Raw genomic sequence first — 20,901 nt, 5'->3', positions numbered from 1 at the left:
TAGCAATTCCCTATTGCCTCCTGCTTCGGTACTGTGATTCTACTCTTTGCATGGTGTTTCAGGGTACATTTGGATCTGAGAGATTGGATGTCTCCGGAGCAGAGGGAAGCAAACTACATCACAGAGGGTTACAAGTTTTATTCAACACACACACACACACACACACACACACACACACACACAGGCACCATTTTAGATAATCCCAGTAAGTGGCATGCAGAAACATTCTAAGCAAGTGCACTATTACTTACCAATCCTTGAGAACAGCAAAACACTGATAAGGAGAGAGGAGGAACATGCCAGCAGTGGATTCAGTACGTAGAGCAAGGAGCCCCTGATTCAAAGTGCACTTCTTTCTCTCCCATTGAAGCCTCTCTTAATCTTTATTCTTCCCAGGGTCTACGTGGCTTTTTCCACTTGTACTTGTGTGACCAGTGCATGATACAAAGCTCAAGTGGAACACCTGCTTGCAAAACAAGCCCTTGCAAAAACAAGATGAACTCCCAAGGTCAGCTCTCAACAAAAGCAAACCAAAACACTTCCCTTAAAAGTGTCAGGCTACTTTGTTCCGTCCCAGGATCATTCTTTGCACTCAGGGGCCTATAGGTCCCCAACACACATGGATACATATCCAAAAGCAATTCGAAGTAGCTGTGCACACATTTTCTGTTATAACTGATATATATAACTCTAAACAGATATTACTTATGTATGTAAGTTATTTACATTTAAAGTGCTGAAAAAGTAATGAACTCAATACATTACATGAAAACATTATTATTTACCTTTATGATTCTTACACAGAATATCTGGCTATTAATGTTAAACAAAATCCTTTTTCAATTATACTGAGTAATGTAATTATAACTCTATCACCAGCTATTCAATCTATGAGAGCCCAATAATGGATTAAGTCTAACAGCAGCTGTAACCTGGAGTGGTGTTGTCCTCCTTTTTAGGGATACAAGACAAGTAGATGGTGTATAAAATGAAGGACTTGCACAGTTATGGCTTTTTTGTCCTTTTAAACAAATTTATTGTTGAGAGCAGTGCAAATAGTTTTTATGAATTCTGAGTTTTTAGGACTTCATGTGAATGTGAATCTAAGTCTTTGACTACCTAACGTATTTTTCATCTCACTGTGAGCTGTCATTACATTTGTAGTGGCTCAGCTCTTTTGCTGATTCTTAGCTCTGAAAATTTGCTTCTCCATTGTTTTCAATTTACTCTAAATACTTGGTATAAAAAAGCATTTATGCTGCGTAACACATTGGCACCTGTGAGCAGCACAGTTAAAAGCAATGTCAGTCATCTGGACAGTGTCATTAATCTACATTTATCAAGTTACACATATCTTAACCTTCCTTTTCTGCAGAGGTTAACCTTCCTCATTCAGCCTGGATTATTGTGGATCAAGGACACTGCATGGTTTATGGTGAATATTATTCAACAAGAGAGAAGATTGTTGTTGATATACTGATATCCAATATATTGTGTGCTGGATACTCATACAGGTTTGAAGATGTGAGTCCCATCTTCAGAAAGGGCCAGAAAGATTGTTCTGGTAGCTACAGACCTATCAGTTTGACCTCAGTGGCAGGAAGGGTTATGGAACAGGTAGTCTTAGGAACCATCATGGATCAATCAGAGGTCAACCAAGGGATCAGGCCCAGTCAGCATGGGTTCATGAATGGTAGATCCCCTTTGACAAAACTGATTTCATTCTAAGACAAGGTAACCTGCTTAGAGGGGCACCTCAGTACAGAGAGGACATTGAGGTACTGGATCAGATCCAAAGAATGGCAACAAAGCTTGTGAAGGGCTTGGAGAATATGCCCTATGAGGAGAGACTGAAGGAACTGGGGCTGTTTAGTTTGGGGAAAAGGAGGCTGAGAGAAGACCTTATGCTCTCTTCAAATACCTGAAAGAAGATTGCAGAGAGAGCCAGGTTGGTCTCTTCTTCCTGCTGACTGGTGACAGGACAAGGGGAAATGGCCTCAAGTTGCAACAGGGGAGGCTTAGGTTGAATATCAGGTAAAACTTCTTTACAGAGAGGGCTGTTAAGTGCTGGAGTAGTCTCCCCAGGAAGATGCTTGAGTCACTATCCCTGGATGGGTTTAGGAACCACCTGGATGAGGTGTTCAGGGGCATGATTTAGTGGAGACTTGTTAGTTTAGTATGGCTAGGTTGTGGTTGGACTTGATGGTCTTGAAGGTCTCTTCCAACATGAACAATTTTATGATTCTATAATGTTATAAAGATAGAAATGCTATATTTTGCTTCAGAAGATTCTTAATGATTTAGAAATGTAACAAAGCCTTATTAAAGATGTTAAATATTGTTTAGTTATAAGGCAGCATAGTCAATTCATAAAGATTTATGCTGTACAGTTTTTTTGATGTTGAACCACTGTTTTATGTGTACACGTGTTAGTCTATCATTTACTGCCTGTCTCTGAAAAGAAAGAAAAACTGGGAAAGTCTATGGTCCTTTCTTGCTCTGCAAAAAATGTACAGCTACATACAGCTGATGAAGCCAACTCTGCTGATTTTTAAGTCAGAAATACAGAGTAGGAAGAAAACATAGCATTATCATAGGTTGAAGGTAACTATTAGCCACTTTCAAAGGAAGAAGAGCTCGCTCTTTTTGTGACATCACATAGCTAAAACAGTAGTTTTCCGAGTAGGCAAGAAAAGATGTCTGTATTTTATCTACAGTGTGGTTTACTGACAGCATTCCAGAGAATCAGGAACATTAGCAGGAGGGAAGTGACAGAAGACGAAACTGAGCCTAGCCATCGTTCTCTGCTGGATGTTATTTATCAAGACTTTGTCCTACCTTGCAGAGGAGAAACATCTTTATGAGTGAGTTCTTCATTTTAAACTTAAAGGGAGTCTTGAAAAACTTTCTCATTTTTTATGTTGTTGTACATGAGCCACAGACTGAATTTTGACTCCAGATCTGTACTTTTCAGTACATGTGTAGTTTCATGATCAACGTGCATTCCATCTTTAGAATTTAGTTTTGCTAACTAAGGAAGTCTCTTGTTCACATGCAGTACAGAAACACAAAAATTATATAGTTTGCATGAGGCTTTTATCGACAGTGTTTCTTTAATGGAAATAAATTCAAAGGGCTTAGTACTGCTGCTCTCTCCACTTCTCCTTGCACTGAGCAATGCATGGAGCACACTGTATTTTGGGGCTTTGCCACTGAGGTCCTTGGGCAGGGGCAGTTCTTCAGTGTGAACAGCATTGCAAGGAGTACAAGGCACTAATGAAACAGGACGGATTGCATGTGGCTGCACAGCTCCCTCTGTGGGTCTGCATTCCTTTTGCCCAGAGGTGGCACCTAGCACAACGCAGTGAGCTTTGCACAGCCTGGAGTGCAGCATTTCGTATCTTGCTGTTACTGGCATGGGTTAGGCCTTTGGAATGTGCCGGGATTATGCTATATTTACAGTGAGGTGAGGCTCACCTGGGATTTCCTGACCCTGCATAGCCTGGAATACCTGGATAACACTGTTGAATACAACACTGCTACAAAGTCATATCTGAGGGCTGAATTTGCCGTGTTCATTTTCAGCATATGTAGGAAGGGAAATTTCACAGCAAAATACATGGGTTGCTCCAAAAGTAATGCCTTCTATTTTATTATGTTGGCCCATAATGTGGGAGGTGGATGGTGGTGATACGGAAGTAAAGACTGAACCTTTCCACCAATATTCTGTCACATTTTGTTGCAGTGTGACTGTTGGCAGCAGAGGGAAGCCTGACAAAAGGGCATCTGACATGGAAGTGCATGTGAGCCAAAGCTGTACCACTGAACTCCTCTATGCAGAAAAAATGACACCCACTGACATTCATCCACATCTGCTGAATGTTTATGGAGACCAACCGGTGGATGTGAGCACAGTGAGACAGTGGGTGGTACATTTCAGCAGTGGTGTTGTGGCTTTGTGATTTTGCTGTCGATATTCTACATAACAACATCATAAATCAGTGTGAGTTAAAGAGCTAATGTTCTGGTTCTTTGGACTGTCTTTTGTGGGCATTTTGGGTTCTCGGAAGGGAGGGGAGGGGAAGAGCAGCATTCCTGGAGGACTTTACACGCAGAGGTTTGAACATCTGTCTTCCTGGAATTAAGACTCAAGAATTAAAATCTCCCTGACTAGTAGTGTAAATCAAGGGAGTGAAAGTTGGGGCAAATTGTGACTCTGATGCTCATCATTTGCTTCTAACACTTTTCAGGCAAGTTAAGAGACATACTTGTAATAAGGATATACTTGCTGAGATCTGAGAGTCAAGCAAAACCATTAACATGATATATGAATGTTTCATGAAAATGAGTAAAATAAAGCCTCCCTGTACCAAGAGTGGCATTTAACAAACCCTACCAGCTGTTGCGAGCTGACTACTCAGCCCTTGGAGCCCTCCACAGTCACAGCAAGCCTAAAAATCATATGCTTTCCATACCGTCACACCTGATGCTGGATGCCATCTATCCTTGCAGGGCAGCTTCTTTTCCCTACCAGTTTGTCAGCATGGCTCAGCTATGCGTGCAGGCTGAGAGAAACTGTGGTGCCTCAAGGCTATGAGGTGCCATCACCCTACACCATCCCTTCGTCACACAGTGCTACCCGTGACCAGCATGAGGGAATATGCAGGCATCTCCCCCTGGAGCCTGCTTCTACTTTGGGCAGAGAAAGCTGTTCTGGGCACTGTTAGGAGGTGATTAGGATATAAACAGCTGAAGGAGCTATTAGAACTTGTCTCTGGATTTTTCATTAAAATATTGCAATTATAGTTGGAAAAATCAGTGTGGTTACTCATTTCTCATTTGACTGTAAAACCCCCCAAAAAAATGGTTTTACTTTGCTGTCTGGAAAACACAGAGAAAATGTATCACATCTGCTCCCAGTGACTGAAATGCTGAAGGGCTCCATTGGATAGCATCTGTTAGGGCATGCTTTTAGCACGTCATTTCTATTGTATTTTTGAAAATAAATATTGGACCTAAAAGACAAATTTCTCAGCTAATACACAACAGCAGAGCTCCATTAATGTGGATGGAGCTAAGGTGATTTAGGCCCACTGAGGATTAGCCTAACGAAGGGCTTTGCAAGCTTTTTGAAGTTAGAGGAGTGGGCTTGCTCCGTATTTAGCTGCTGGGAGAATAAATAAATAAATATAAGATTCATGTAAACTACAGTTTTAACTACTAAATACATTAAAGGCTTGGAGTTTAATTGTAAAAATGCACTGCATTTGGGGAGAATGCCAAAACTACATGTGTAACACACACATCCATTCACATATTCCGCAGTTATGCAGTAGGTGGCAGTTAAAAGCCTAGATGAGCCGTGCAGTCGCCATTTAGGCAGCAGCACCAGCGGAGGCTGGAGCCATTCCATTTGTAACAGCAGAAAGCAGGAGTGAGGCTGCAGCCCAGCCAACAGCAGCACCCACCTGGGCTCAGCACCCGGGGAGAGTGCAGAGCCGCAGCCTAGGGCAGACAGCAAGCAACGGGCATCACAGGACGTGGGCATCACAGGACACAAAGCAGAGGAGGAGAGGATAGAGTTACAGCCCTGCGACTGAGACGCACTCCTAGTAGAGAAAATCCCACAGCAGAGACTGGTGTGATGACAGGCAGAAACTGAAAAGCTTTTGGAGCCTTCTGTTCCTTCACAGGTAATTTTCTTTCCATCGCTTGTCTTCATTGCCTTATACATAAACATAGATTTGCAAAGGGAGTAGAGGTTCTTTTTATTTTCTCTGACCAAAATCCATAGTCCTCACTCCAGAAGAATTTCAGTAGAGTTTTGCTTAAGTTAACTTAAGATCTGAACCAAATCATTACCATAGGTAGGGAATATGGCATATTACAAGCTGGGGCTGATATGGAAGCCAGAAACCTGTCACATGCATACTGAGCAGCTTAACAGCAATATTTTGTTGTTTATTGGGATGCTAGTCATGGCTTTTTATTTTATCAAACTGCCTTTCATTAAAACTAAATGTGCTGAATTTTGCCCTACTTATACCATTGCCACTGCAATGGTGCAAAGAGAAGGTTTTCACAGAATCACAGAATCACAGAATTACCCGGGTTGGAAGGGACCTCAAGGATCATGTAGTTCCAACCCCATTCTCTTTAAAAATATATATTTTTAAGTTAAAGCTACGTTTTTTCCTTATGTGATGAAAGAATATAAATATGTTATGGGTTTCTTTGAAACAAACACAACTTTTCAACATCCATCTTCCAGGTGTAAAATATTTTGCTTGCTCTGTAGATTGTGCTGTTCTCAGCCGAATGAATGAAGATAAATAATGAGGGGCTATTCTCAAGTGTCTGTAAGTGACATGAATTCAGAGCTGAAAATACTTCCTCTCCTGGTGTCTCCCCTGTAATAATGTGAGGTGTTCTGTATGCTGCAGCCCTCAGTCACAGTTGGATGAGCTCAGGCTGAGTAACAAGATTTGAAATGTTTCATTTTAAAACAATTCTCTGAATCTTGTGTTTTTATGTGTGCTTGATCATAGATGGACGTGTCATTCCTGTTTATGAATGTACACACTTGCACGTGTGTGATGCATACACTCACATGCCTTTTCATATAAATGAAGCTATTACAACTGATTGCTGTTTTACTTTTGCCAGGGTTTATACTTTATTGTACCTGGAATGTTTTTAGATCCTAAAATGGTTAATTCTGGGTCAGATGCTTATTTTGGCTGTCGGTCCCCCCCCCCCCCCCTTTCTGACTTCACTGGTTTCAGGAGATCCCTGCAGGGGGACGCAGCTGTGCTTACCAAACACAGTAGAGCCTAGTTCTCATGGTATGGCATCTGTGCCGCTGTTCAGGGACTATGAAATAGCTTCAGGTTTCACAATGCCTCTTACACTGCACAATGCGTTTGTATGGTTTTTCATGAAGAGCCCTCCAAATGTGAAATAGGTTCAAATATGTAATCGGTAAATCAATGGCCCCATAGAACTGAAAGTCTGGGAAAATGATTGCAGTATACAGCAGTCTACATTCTTGGGAAAAGCAAAGAGCAAATGGGTATAAGTGGGGTGTGAATGGTGGTGGTGGATGGTTTCAAACCATTAAACCACTAACCTTCTGAAATTACTTTCTTGTTGAAATAATAAAAAGAAGAGGTTCTGCATGCTTTTCAGACAGAACTCTGGAAGAGATTATGAAATTGTTGCCTGCAACAGCAATGAATTGGATTTGATATTCCAGAAAGTCTCTTTTAATGCCAAATACCATTCCTGCCACTCACTGGAAGTTGCCTACACTGAAAAATCTCATTGCAAATTGGTCAGACTCATTGCAAACACAGTTTTCCACATGTCCCACAACAAAACCAAATAAAATCATATTTTTTCTTCTAGATTTTGCTGTTCGCACTGTAGCACTGGAGCAGATACTTAAGACCTGATACTCATTAGACTGAATGATATTCCCTTCCTATAGTGCAGAACAGGTCTCTGTGGAAGACTGGAGATCAGAGATTAAGTTCCTTCTGCCCAAGTGTTCAATATTGTGTTATACCAGCACTGCAGTCTGTAGTGTAAAAAGAAACCCAAGCCTCCCTAAGTGGATAAGATTTGCTGTCCCTGCTGATTCTGAATTTGCTACTAATGCTGGTCCTAGTTTCCTTTGAGTTTCAACTGAAAACTTCACTTCTTTGCTAACCAATATGTCTGTCCTTGTAAAGATCCCATCATCATGCGTGAAAATCAAAAACACACCTTTTCACTGTGACAGTGTACCCAGGTCCCTCAGGCTTAGCTTTAAAGAATTGCAGTAAAGGCTATTCTGGCTCAAAGATTTTCTTACAGAAGAGAACCCTATATTCCCTTTTCCTCTACTTTATTTCCTTTTTAATTAAATACTTTAGTTTTTTTATTTTATTCCCCAGTATTGTTTTTATCAAGAGGACACCATTACATTGGATTGCTCTCAATTTGCAGTAAACCTCAATAATTATTCATGTGAGCATGAGGCCATCTATACATGGAACCTGAAACAGAACTTACTGATGAATTGTCAGTATTACATACTAGAAAAAAGTATTTTATAAAAAACAAATGAACAAAAAAAACCCTGTAAAATAGAAAAAGACAATATCAGAAATATTACTTTCCTTTTTTTACAGGAAACAATAAAAATGTATACATTCTGAATGTTATTTTTTAGTTTCCATTCAAACAAAGATTTTATCAGCAAATAATTCACTGCACTCTTGGTGTTGCAGTAAAATAAAAAAAAAGTATGATTTATCTTATTGTTGCAAAGGCAGTGATAAAAGACGATGTGGCTATTCAACTGTACGTATAAATTGAAACAGGCTTTCCTCTTCTGAGAAAACAAGGAAAAATACTGATTACCATGTAATTCTTGATATGAGTATCAAAAGAAGAGAGCAAATGTCAAATAAGTGGGTGTCAGTGTGTGGTAAACATACTTGTGCACTCACACTGAATTTAGAAGCACTTCCTCTTGAGTAAATTAGAGTTGAACATTAGATTTATGTTTATGAGATCAAAATAAGCCTCTGATTCCTCTGACTGTGCAGAGGTGCAGTACACTGTGGCAGTGAAATACAATCTCCCTCACCATGATTTCAAGTAAGGGAATTGGTTTAAGGTGTTTCCAGATTGGTGTCAATGAAATCCTTACAGACTTCTAACGTCACTGTTCAAAATCTGTATGTAGGCAACCAGTCATATGAAAAGTGCAGATACATTCCTGGCTTACTGACATTTCCCTTCCCGTAAAAGTTCAGTAGTCCTACCTTAAAATGAATGTGAAGTCAGGAAAAAGAAAATTACCGTCTTTTGTTAATTTTTATATTCTTCTCTCAAAATACAGACTGCCAACATTTTTCTATTATATATATATTTCCTACTACATAAGCAAATGGCACATCATAGACAGCACATACTTTGTTGTGAAAACTTTGAAACTACTATCGGAAATCTTCACTTTTTTGTCACATCTTTATAGATTTTTTTTCTTTGTCACACATTTATATTTTACTTGCTGCCTTCCAAACTTTTTGATTTGCAGACAATTTCTGGTGAAAGCACAGGCTTCTTCCTAGCACATGGAACCTTACTGACAACAGAACTGCACTTTATAATGTCACATATGATCATATAATTCTTATTCAGGTATCCTTTCAGGTCCTGAAACCCACTATATTAGTCTGTTCACAAGTTCTTGCCTAGAAGTTGCCAAATGTATTTCGTTGACTGGTAGTGTTTGTGGACAGAATGCCATGCAAGGCGTGGACTTCAAAGCAGCTAATGATACCCTTGGTAAGATCTAATCCACATTGTTTTGAATGGGGAATTATTTTGTCTGTATAAAGAGTATCAGAACTATCTCAGTAGTCAAGATAGCAATCATTGCATGCATGGCAAGAAGGGGCAACAGTAAGAGCTATATACTCTTGAACAAGTCATCAACCTTTGATCTTTGATGATTCTGCTTCTACAGAAGTGTTGTTTAAACAAGTGTTGTTTAAAGTCTCAAGTTTATGCGAGGGAATTGAGGACTAAGGAGGAAAGGCAAAAGGGCAAAGGGAGGGTCCAAGAAACAGTGTTCCAAGAACATGCACAGTGTTATGTGTAAGTTTGTACATTTGTATGCCTATGTTTTTATCATGAATTTCACAATATATGGTAGTCAGTGCCTGAAGCATTTACAGTCAAATGTTTACTTGAGAAATTTTGATCTTTCATTTATTTATTTACTTACTTAAATGTGGGGTTTTTTGTTCATATTTTTCTAACTTAATTCATTCAGGAAAGCTTTTAGCCACTCATCTTTCTGTTAGATACAGAAGAAAAAGGCTGGGTTTTTTTTGAGGGGTAATGGACACCTAGAGACTTCACCATAGCTTGTGAAGTCATACATTATTTCCATAAGGAGCATTCTGCTCTTAAAAAAAATGGACTGAGAGATGAGACTTAAGTCTTCAACCATGCAAATATTTATATGAGTGGAACATTTCAGTGAACAGTTGTACAGCTCTATCCAGTGGCATTATGGGTTGAAAAGTTTATATATAAAATGGTCATTTTTTCTTTAGTAAGATGAATGAAATCCACAGTAAACAGAACGAAACCGCAGCTGTTATGCTGGGGAGAAAAATCAAATAAAAGCATATCAGTCCCACAGTGATTTAATATAACACTGTTATCTCAATATTTTTATTTCAGTGGGTGAATTAACAAATAGCTATCTATGTATATGCAAAACCATGAAGGCTTCTCAGTGACATTTATCTCTAAACACTTAAAATATTAACAATGCTTTACCAAAAACTCCAATAGATAAATAAATCTAAAAGTAGTTTGAGTTAAGTGAAGATTTAACATGCCAAAAGTAAAGATGAATTCAAACAGAACTTGAGTGTAGATACTCTTTAAGTTTTCCCAATCCACTGACTGGAAAGTGACAACCAGTAGAGCATCAGGCCACCCTTGGTAAACTTTTCGTTTGGTATCATTACTGTTTGTGTGAGTGAGGGAAACCCAAAGAAATCTTAAAGATCTTTGTCACTGAATAAATACTTTGAACAAAATACAGCAAGTTGTTATCTTGAAACTATGTAACCGATTTCCTTGCATTTCAAGACTTCATTAGCTATGGTCCAAAATATTTCCCTATAATTTTGTCTTAGAAAGGTATTTTTAAAATGTAACAGTTATGAGTAAATAGTGTTTTACTTTGTATAATTTTATTTAATCTTTTTTTTTTTTTTAAATGTTATCCAACAGTCTGCTGCTTACAAAATTATCGGACTTAACAGTGCAAGGAATTCATGAAAATATAAATAAACATTTTGAAAATAAGCCAAGATTTTTCAAACTGAAATTTTGATTTAGGAAACAGTTTTGCTCAGAATGTCAAAAAAGTTTTATTAACTTCATTATACAGCTAATCCATGCCTAGGTAGTCATATTGTTGTTACTTGGCCAGTTGACCTCCTATTTTATGTAAATGTAATTCAAAAGTAGAAGGTGTTTTGAATGGATGCTTATCTCTGACCAAGGCTGCACTCAAGTATCAACAAAAACATCAACAGTACAAAAATATTCATCTCTGCTTACAAAGATAGCAAGAACAACTGCCTAAAAACCAGAGCTGACATAAATCAAGTGTTATAACATTCCTGCAGTGAAGAAATCACAATTTATACCAGTTGATCATCAAGAAGCATGCTTTCAAAGAACATTTTGTTCAGTATGGAAATAAAAAAGTGCTTTCCAAATGCACTAGAACATCATGTTGCAATGAAAAGCTGTTTTAAATGCCTTTTGAAGCTGTTTAGTTTTCAAATATGTCAAGATTTTCATTGACAAGAAAGCCTAAGAAAGCACAGGGAAGATGAAAGAATGGAAAATACAGTATTGCATTAAAATATGGAAATACTAGTAGTATAAAATCCCCATTCTGTAGGTCTATATTCATTGGCAAACATTGTGATAATAATCCTACAGAAATATTTCTCTATAGACATGTAAAAAAAACCTTTCTGAGTCCTTTTTCTCTTTTCATTCATAATGCTTATCTTTTTCAGCTTTGAAGTCATCATAAACCATGCTCAAATCCACCATATCTCTAACAGCGTTCTCTACTATTGTCCACCTTCCATCATGTATCACTGCAAAGTGATGTCATCACTAGATAGCCTTTATGGGTTGTTATTTTACGTTGATGTGAGGTTTTGCACCAAATGCACTGCTGACATTTAATTGGATTTTCATAACAATGAGAATAAAGGAACGTTTCCCTAAGCTTAATAAATAAATAAGTAAATCTGACTGACATGAGATGATTTTGCCTGAGGAAAAAGAGCTTTCAGGAAATTAATACAGAACATTTGACAAACGTTTTACTGTATATCAAACTGACATCCCAGTAGGATAAGGCTCATAAGAGCTCAAGAACTGGGTCAAAGTCTCTGGCTCCAGATAACAAATGGAGGGTCAGATTTTTTGTAAAAATGAATTCTGCCCTAAAACATGTAGCCAAAAAGTTTCAAAGAAATTTGCAACGTGACTTTGCATGGAATTCTGACAGTGCAGCATGGTGAGAACTGTCAGAAACAAAAACAAAACTGTGATAGATCTGGAGTGTGTATCTTTTTCTTAACTGCTTTCAGTTATAAAGGAGAAGGATTTTACCAGCACCCATGGTCTGTGTGATCATAGAATCATCTAACCATTGACACTGGAAAAGACCTCTAAAATTAAGTCCAACCATCAACCCATTACTACTACACCCACTAAGTTCTACATCTACATGTTTATTGAATACCTCCTGGGGCAGTATCACCACTACTTCCCAGGGCAGCCTGTTACAGTACTTGACTGCTCTTTCTGGAAAAGTTTTTTCCTTAATATCCAGTCTAAAAATCCTCTGACACATTCCTCTCATTAAGTTGATAGATACCTGGTAGAAGAGTCCAGCTCCCACCTCACCACTGCCTCCTTTCAGGTAGTTGTAGAGAGCAGTAAGGTCTCTCTTGAGCCTCCTGTTCTCCAGATTGTTTAATCCCAGTTCCCTCAGCCTCATAAGACTTGTATTCCTGACCCCTCACCAGTTTTGTTGCCATTCACTGGACACACACCATGGCCTCAATGTCGTTCTTGTAGTGAGAGGACTGAAACTGAACACAGTATTCAAGATGTGGCCTTGTTAGTGCTGAGTATGGAAGGACGATAACCTCCCTGCTTTTCCTGCTGGCAGTACTTCTTCAGATACAATCTAGGATGCCATCTGGGCACTCTCCTGCTCATGCTCAACTGACTGACTACTAATAAATTTTCATTGATGTTATTTGTAAAGACAACAAAGGAAGAAACTGAGGCCTCATTACACACAAATTCATGAAAAACAATTGCTGTTTTCCATGTGCAAAATATGAAATGGACAGATTTGCAAAGTATGGATATTATTCATCTGAAAATTTAGTTTTCTTCCAAGTTCATTTTTCTGTACTCTCATTTAGCAGAACAGTGAAAACTAATGGAACAACATAGACTGTACTTGTTTCTCTCATGTGTTTTAGTTAATGTATTTTAGGCAAAGAAAAATCAATATACTTACAGGGCAGGATAAAACACATTTACAAATGCACTACTGGGTGTAAATACACAACAATCACACAGAATGATTTTCACTGCAGGAAAATATCTGTCCAGAGAGAATATAACCACGTAGTAAAAATGTCATGTCTTTCTGCTGAGTGATTTAAAATCCACATTGAGCATTCCATTTTATTTGCTAAAAACAAACAAACAACAACAACAACAAAGTATTTATATTGCTATTATTGATGAAATTTAGGGCATGTGCATGGGGCAGACTAATCTCTTGCAGCAACCTAAGATGGGGGCTGCTGGAAACATGGGGAGCAACTCTATAGAAAAGGTCCTGGAACCTTGGTAGGCAGCAGAATGAGTATGGAACAGCAGTGACCTTGGAGAATTTTGAGTTAGTTGCAGTACATAGCAAGAGTACCCAGATCGTCAGGGCTGGAGTACTGTCGTGTGCTGCAGGCTGAGGGTCCAGCTGTGGTTCAACACAGTGTGCTATGTGCAGTAGCCTCCTCAAAACTTGCCATCGAGAAGCTGGAGTAAAGTTCTTCACAGCAAAGAATGGTAGGAGGAGAAGACAAGATGAAATGAAGCCCAAGATGTTCACATTTAGATAGAAGGTGGAGGAAAAAAAAGTTACTCTGATCATAATTTAGCAGAGGAACATGTCCCAGCTAGATTGTGGGAAATGTTATAAATTTTGAAGTCCTAATGGGAGCAACCTCTGTTTTCATGCCTTACCCCACTGTGATCACTGGACTGGGAGAACTACCCAGATTCCTTTCAATCCAAATTATCCTGTTGTTCTACAATCATTTCTGAAGCCAGTCTATAAAACCTGCCTGAGCTATTGGTATCTGTTCTTCCTGCTGTCAGCTTTTCCTTCTGTCTAAAGTGAACACTTCATCTGCAATTTAAACTCACTAATTCCTGTGGTTTTTTCATTTGTTTGTTTGTTTGTTTTCCCCACTACAGATATACACTCTTCCTCCTTGAAAAAAAAAAAAAAAGAAAGAAAGAAAATATAAGACATAGTATTTGAAGACTATTACTATGTCATTTCAGGTTCTCTTAGTGGCTTTTCAGATGATTAATGCTTTTTGCCATAAATGTCACATTTCAATTTGTTACAACTTTTGGGTAATCATGTGTGCCAGCTTTCTTGAAGATTTGTGAGGATACTTCAAGCAAGCAGTTTAACATAGCAGCAGAAGGTAGCTTCTTTAATTTTACTTTTTTTTTTTTTTCTCATATTATTTTGCTGCTTTTTATAGTCACATGTGTTTTTACTCATCATCCTGTAGTTCCTGGGTGTCACATTATATCACTGTGCAACACTTGAGCGACTCCAGAGGTGAAATGGCAGTGTTTTTACCTCTTGCCTTTTTGTTCATAGAAATTATAAAATTGTGATTCTCATATTAGCTCGTTCTCTGCAGTCACCTATGACTCTAAGCTGTATGACTGTTCTCAGTTCGCACGTCTGCAGCTGTCTTAGGCATAGGTTTATTCTCAGTGGCATAGATTCCTGCTGGCTTCCTTTGTTCTCATTTCTTGCTAGCTCCTTTGATTTCATTTATTTTCTCAACAGCCTGAGCTGTTTGCCCGTTTTCCTCAGAGGTCTTTCCCTCTTATGTAAAAACATACACCATTTTCTGTGACAATTCCAAACCCTGAATTCTGTTTTGCTTCATTGCCTCAGGATTAGCACCCTTACTTATTAGTCTTTCCCATATTTGAACTGGTGTCTGAGAGTGACAGTCACTGTAGCGCAGGAGGGATGGAAGAGCAAAGCTGCCTTCTGCCTGAAACCAGGGTGGGTGGACAGAACTGTCACAAATCTTCACTATGCCTCTGGAACAGCATTCCCAGTTGCACTGGTTATTCTGCGTACAGATGAGGAAATTTCCAACACAGTATGTAAAGACAGATGTTTTCAGCTTACTCAGATGTAAGAATTAAGATAGAATGGACCTTGAACAGCAAAATGAAGAGATAGCGCAGCATGGGTAGGTATGGCTTTAATCTATCTGGCACAAGTAGCGATAGCATTGAAGATGAGGAAGCACAGAATTTAGCTTGAGCTGGCAAATGGTGTATGGCTGTAGGGGCTGTACATCTGTATCCCTACAACAACACTGCTGTTCTTCCCCTGCTAGACAAATAAATAGTAACCTAAAATTCTGTTCCACAATGCAACCATTCCTTCAGCTGCTGTGAAGAAATAGCTTGAAGGCTTTCCTTAAGCAGTGAGGGAGCTCTTTGTGTTGTCCTGGATTAGCTACTACAACTACAACATTGCACCTTCAGCCACTACTGGGGACTTGGACAAGGGAATGCCATTTCACTTACAGCCTTCCCTAATAAATCAGTTCATTTTTCTCTGAACAAACAAGTGTGCAATAAATGATGCAGTCTGTCATATATATTTATAGAACACTATATCCAGCTTTGGCCTGAAAAGCATTGGTATCCTAGATTCTCTTTTCCTCTTGTAGTCCATTTGTTTAGTGTGTATTTACTTAAATGTCACAGAGCAAAAAAAGACACTTGCACATGCTGTGTACAATATGAACTGTTACTAGGATAAAAACAAATTCTTTTTCACATTTATTTTACTTATTTCTAGCATAACGATAGCTTGCAACTCTGGGAGAGCCTTATCAGTTTTATTATTTAATAATAATGACAATATTTGTAGTCCTAGTGTTTAGTTTTAGTCAACTTTCATTTGCTTCAGGTTTCACAGTGAACACTGAGATATGCATTTGCTATACCTAACAGCATGCACTTAAAATGTTGTGAAGATGCCTGGACAACCTTTCTGATAAGTTTAGAAGTCAAATATCATCTACTGTGAAATAAACATTAGAATGAAAAAGTGATCTGAACATGGACTATCTCAGTTTACCAAACATGACATGAAATGAAAATGGAAAAATGCATCAAAGTGGGCCACACACTTTCAAAGTGTTAAAAAGAAAGCATATTTTATGCTATTGCTGATTAATTATAGAATCGTTGAATGACAGAATCCTTAGAGTTGGAAGGGTACTTTAAAGGCCATCTAGTCCAACTCCCAGCAACAAACAGGGGCATGCACAGCTACATCAGTTTTCCCAGGGGTTGATCCAGCATTAATTTGAAAGTCTCCATGAACAAGGCATCAACCATATTTCTCAGCAGTCTCTTCTGGTGTCTCTCCACCCTCACTGTAAAAGACTTTTGCCTTTTATCTATCCTAAATCTACCCTCTTTAATATTGAAGCCGTTTCCTTTTGTTCTGTCACCACAGACCTTGCTAAAGAGTCTGACCACTTCTTTCCTGTAGCTCCCCTTCAGATATTGAAAGGCCACTACCAGGTCACCTCGGAGCCTTCTCTTCTCTAGGCTGAACAGCCTCATCTCTCTCAGCTTGTTCTCATTGAAGAGCTGTTCCATCCCTTGGATCGTTTTTGTGGCCCTCCTCTGGATGTGCTCCAACTGGTCTATGTCTCTCTGGTACTGAGGACTCCATATCTGGATGCAGTACTCCAGGTAATCTGCAAATACATTTTATAAGTCATGAAGACATGTTGTCCAGGGGCACTGTAGATAAATTCCCTAGCTGCTGAAGAGATGGCATGTTCAGAGCAGTGGACTGATAGATGGATTAAATGATCTTAGTGGTCTTTTCCATCCTTAATAATTCAGTGATTATCTGTCTGTTATACACATATGTAGCAGTATGTCTTAACAATGATTTGAGACATTTCATTGGATGCGAAAGAGGAGTTCCATCTCAGTTCAGCTCAGTTTGTTCAGGACACGGCCACGATGAAACATCAGTTCTTATATGTAGCATTTTGCTTTGGTAATGTTAGCCCAGTAGGAATATTATTTAAAATCACAATGTTCATTTTAAATAAGTGATGAAGATTGTCATTTGTTAGTTATCCAGGCCAGACTGCAATTCTGACACACGAATAACATCAATGGTATCACATTCATTTCTCTTACTGGGAAAAATAAGTTCAGTTACTAAAGTTAACTGCATTAACATCTTTCGTTTTTTTCCTTTGTTTCCTTGATTTTCCCCTCTAGCTGAACCACAGACACACTGAGAAACATGCCCGAGCAAAGCAATGATTACAGGGTTGTTGTGTTTGGGGCCGGAGGAGTTGGCAAAAGTTCTTTGGTTTTGAGATTTGTGAAAGGCACTTTCAGAGAGAGCTACATCCCCACCATTGAAGACACCTACCGACAGGTGATCAGCTGTGATAAAAGCATATGCACTTTGCAGATAACTGACACTACAGGGAGCCATCAGTTTCCAGCAATGCAACGTCTTTCTATTTCTAAAGGGCATGCTTTCATTTTGGTTTACTCCATCACCAGCCGGCAGTCCTTGGAGGAACTTAAACCAATCTATGAACAAATATGTCAGATTAAAGGTGATGTAGAAAGCATTCCAATAATGCTGGTGGGTAACAAAAATGATGAGAGTCAAAATCGAGAAGTAGAAAGCAGTGAAGGAGAAGCTATGGCCAAGAAGTGGAAGTGTGCATTCATGGAGACCTCTGCCAAGCTGAACCACAATGTGAAGGAGTTATTCCAAGAGCTGTTGAACTTAGAGAAACGCAGGACTGTGAGTTTACAAATCGATGGCAAAAAAAGCAAGCAGCAGAAAAGGAAAGAGAAGCTGAAGGGCAAATGTGTGGTCATGTGAAATTGCATTGACAGGAGTCTCATGAATTCCCACCTGTCTGATAATACCCACATAACACACAGCAAACAATCAGAAAAAATTGTATTAATTGGTATCTGTTTTAAAACAAATATTCAGAATTTGAAAAGGAAAAAAAAAAAAAAAAAAGAGTTACTGTTGTTACAATGAAAACAGCCAACAATTGGAAGAATTGTGCTTTCTAGATACTAGTGGAAAATTCAGGACAAGAAAAATCATCTCGAGCATACTGTGGAAATCAAAATCATGATTTATATTCTCATGTAATTACAGTGGAAAGCAATGTATAATGCTAGAAACAAAACAAAAACCAGCAAATGCTCGTGCTAGGACATGTAACTGCATGCTGGATGAGGTTATACCCTTCAAGAGTGCTGTGGACAAATAGTTCTGTGCAATTTTCAGTACTGAATGCTGAGGTAGTGTGAATTAAGTAATAATCTCAGATCTGCCAAATAAACTGTTTCTGAACAAAAGGAAGCACAGTTAAAAGAAGTGGACATTTTCTACCTCCCTGAGCATGAGATATCTTTCCTGTATGACACAGTGTTTGAAATAAAGATGACAAAAAGCCAGCCCCTGTAGGACAGATGGAGATTCACCTTCTCTGTACTCATCAATCCAGGAAAGACCTGCAGTGTTGACCCCAAGGTCCTTTCAGAGAAGATGCTTGCTATTGAGGAACATCAGGATATACAAAAACTCTGTATATGGCAGCATATAACTTCTTCAGAGAGGACTGGCTGGAGGGTCACCTACAAAGGCTGCTGTGGGAAAGGCTGACTTCAGACACTTCTGATGGATAAGTGAAAGCTCAGCATGTTTTGTGAATGAAACGGAGGACTACTGAATACGTGCTGCTGTTGGAGAGGGGTCAGTGTAGTAACAGAAGGGTTTTACTCTGTTTACCAGATTAGCTGAGTAAAACTTCTTTCCATTAGTATATTCCAATTTGAATGGTTGCAGATTCATACACTGCTAGATTTATTGTTTACATTGTTTATGGGATTTTATATTCAACGTTTAAACATGGAGATGGGAGGGGAGGGAGGGAAAGAAGGGGAGGGGAGAGGGAAAGGGAAAAAGGAGGGGAGGGGAAGGAGAAGGGAATGAGGAAGGGAAAGGAAGGGAAAGGGAAAGGAAAGGGAAAAGGAAAGGGAAAGGGAAAGGGAAAGGGAAAGGGAAAGGGAAAGGGAAAGGAAAGAGAAGAGTAGGAGCAGGGGAGGGGAAGGGAAGGAGAAGGGGAAAAGGAAGGGAAAGGAAGGGAGAGGGAAGGGAAGGGAAATCATTCAGCTACTCTGTCAGGGGATACTTCTCTAAACATTTTGAAGGGGATAAATGTCCAAAATGCGAGTTTTGCTGGATATCTCTCTAAGCTTTTTTTTTTTTTTTAATTTAATTTAATTTTATTTTATTTTAAATAATAGGAATTACTAAAGTTTGTATCCTATTGATAGCAAAGAACATCAAATATAAAAGAAGCACATACATTTCTTAGAGTACACACAAGAATTGTATAAACTACATTTTGCACCTTACAAACTGCTTTGACATATTAAACAAACAAACAAAGAAACAAAACTTATTTTTGGGAAACTTCTATGTCAAAATTACACTATAGGAAAATGCAGTCTAGTACTAGTATTAGTATGCATGCTGTTGCATTATGAATGTCTTAGAACTATTCAAATACATCATTTACATTGAAAATTGTTACCTGGATGCTCTCAAAGCTACTGCTTATCTTCTACCTACTAAAGTGTAGACATTTCATAGGTAGGGTGATAGTTTTTAACTAGTTTTTGACTTTGAATTGCTGTTAATGCTTTCTCCAAAGGAGCAGAATTTCTGTCCTTCACTCAGAAAAGGTTCTGGCAGCATTATTATCAAGTGTAAACCTCCTACTGATTTCAAAGAAGATGGTTTTTATGTTTATTTCAGTAGAAAAGTGAAAAAGGAAAAAAGGCTAAGGCTCTTCCTTAGCAATAAATTTCTCTCTCTTAAGCAATGCTTCTTTTCCATTAATTCCAAAACATTTTATACAAAAGACAGAACCATTAACTTAAATTTGCAGGTGGTGAATCTAAGGCATAAAGAGAAGAAGCAAGAGTATACAGATTACCCAGCAGAGATAGACTCAGGAAGAAAAGCAGATCTCTCCATTCCCACTCAAGTGCTGTCTGCCTTTGCTCAGACTACCTCTTCAGATTCTTAGTTTCCAAAATATATAAAGAAGCCTGGTATAGCTTATATGGCTGAGTGCATCTTCTCTTTAGCAGCGTGTCAGTAGATCAAACACTATTTCAGATCCAGGATGCAAAACATGTAAAAGCACTATCTTTAGTATGTGTTTTCCACATGTTCATGCATATACTCTGTTTGTAAGCAAACATATTTACTGCACTGGAATCTACTAGCAGAACTGGAAAGTCAAGAGGATGGCAACACTCAAGAGTGGTGAGTAATACTCAGAGATCAGCAGTATAGAGGTCTCCCACTGACACTAATGGACTGGTGCCTGGTCCACTCCTAAGTGGTCAGTGTGGAATAACTATAGAAACAAGACAAGGCCATGTAAAGAAACGATACTTTTGGAATTATTAAACTGGAGGAAATATTTGTATGATGAAGAATCTTGCAGAAGTAGAATACAGGATGTCTGAATTAGATTCAAAAAGTTATGACTGTAAGTACATTAAGTACATTGCAAACTGAAATTCGGATTTTGGCTTTTTTTTTTTTTTTTTTTGAATGCGCTTCACAGAAATTTAAAAAAAAAAAAAAAAAAAAAGTATTTGGAAGCAGGAAATGTAGCAAGTAGTTGCCAGTTATTAGACTTAAGGACTATTTCCTCTAATCCCCAATTGATTCTTCTCCTGTTACATAATAGGCCATGGATTGTTTCATAGACTTGCATGTATCAAACCAAGTCCAGTAGAGAGGCAATATTACTCAAGGAACATAGACTCAAACAAGAATGTATTTTATACCCTCGCATTTTCATTCTAGTTTATACTGCTAGAGTATACATATCTTACACATGT

General features: G+C 38.5%; 1 protein-coding gene across 1 annotated transcript; it reads left to right on the top strand.

Moving 5' to 3' along the window:
• Positions 1 to 5,359: 5,359 nt before the first annotated feature.
• On the top strand, positions 5,360 to 17,988 carry DIRAS2 (DIRAS family GTPase 2). Its single transcript, XM_015849391.2, has 3 exons — positions 5,360 to 5,693; positions 16,463 to 16,668; positions 17,215 to 17,988. The coding sequence occupies exon 3, from the start codon at positions 17,240 to 17,242 to the stop codon at positions 17,837 to 17,839; it is 600 nt and encodes a 199-aa protein (XP_015704877.1). The 5' UTR covers positions 5,360 to 5,693; positions 16,463 to 16,668; positions 17,215 to 17,239; the 3' UTR covers positions 17,840 to 17,988.
• The last annotated feature ends 2,913 nt before the right edge of the window (positions 17,989 to 20,901 follow it).

This window comes from Coturnix japonica, chromosome Z, assembly GCF_001577835.2.
Source record: "Coturnix japonica isolate 7356 chromosome Z, Coturnix japonica 2.1, whole genome shotgun sequence".
Taxonomy (NCBI): Eukaryota; Metazoa; Chordata; class Aves; order Galliformes; family Phasianidae; genus Coturnix; species Coturnix japonica.
The sequence above is the reverse complement of the archived record's forward strand: the minus strand, read 5'-3'. Positions and strand labels throughout refer to the sequence as shown.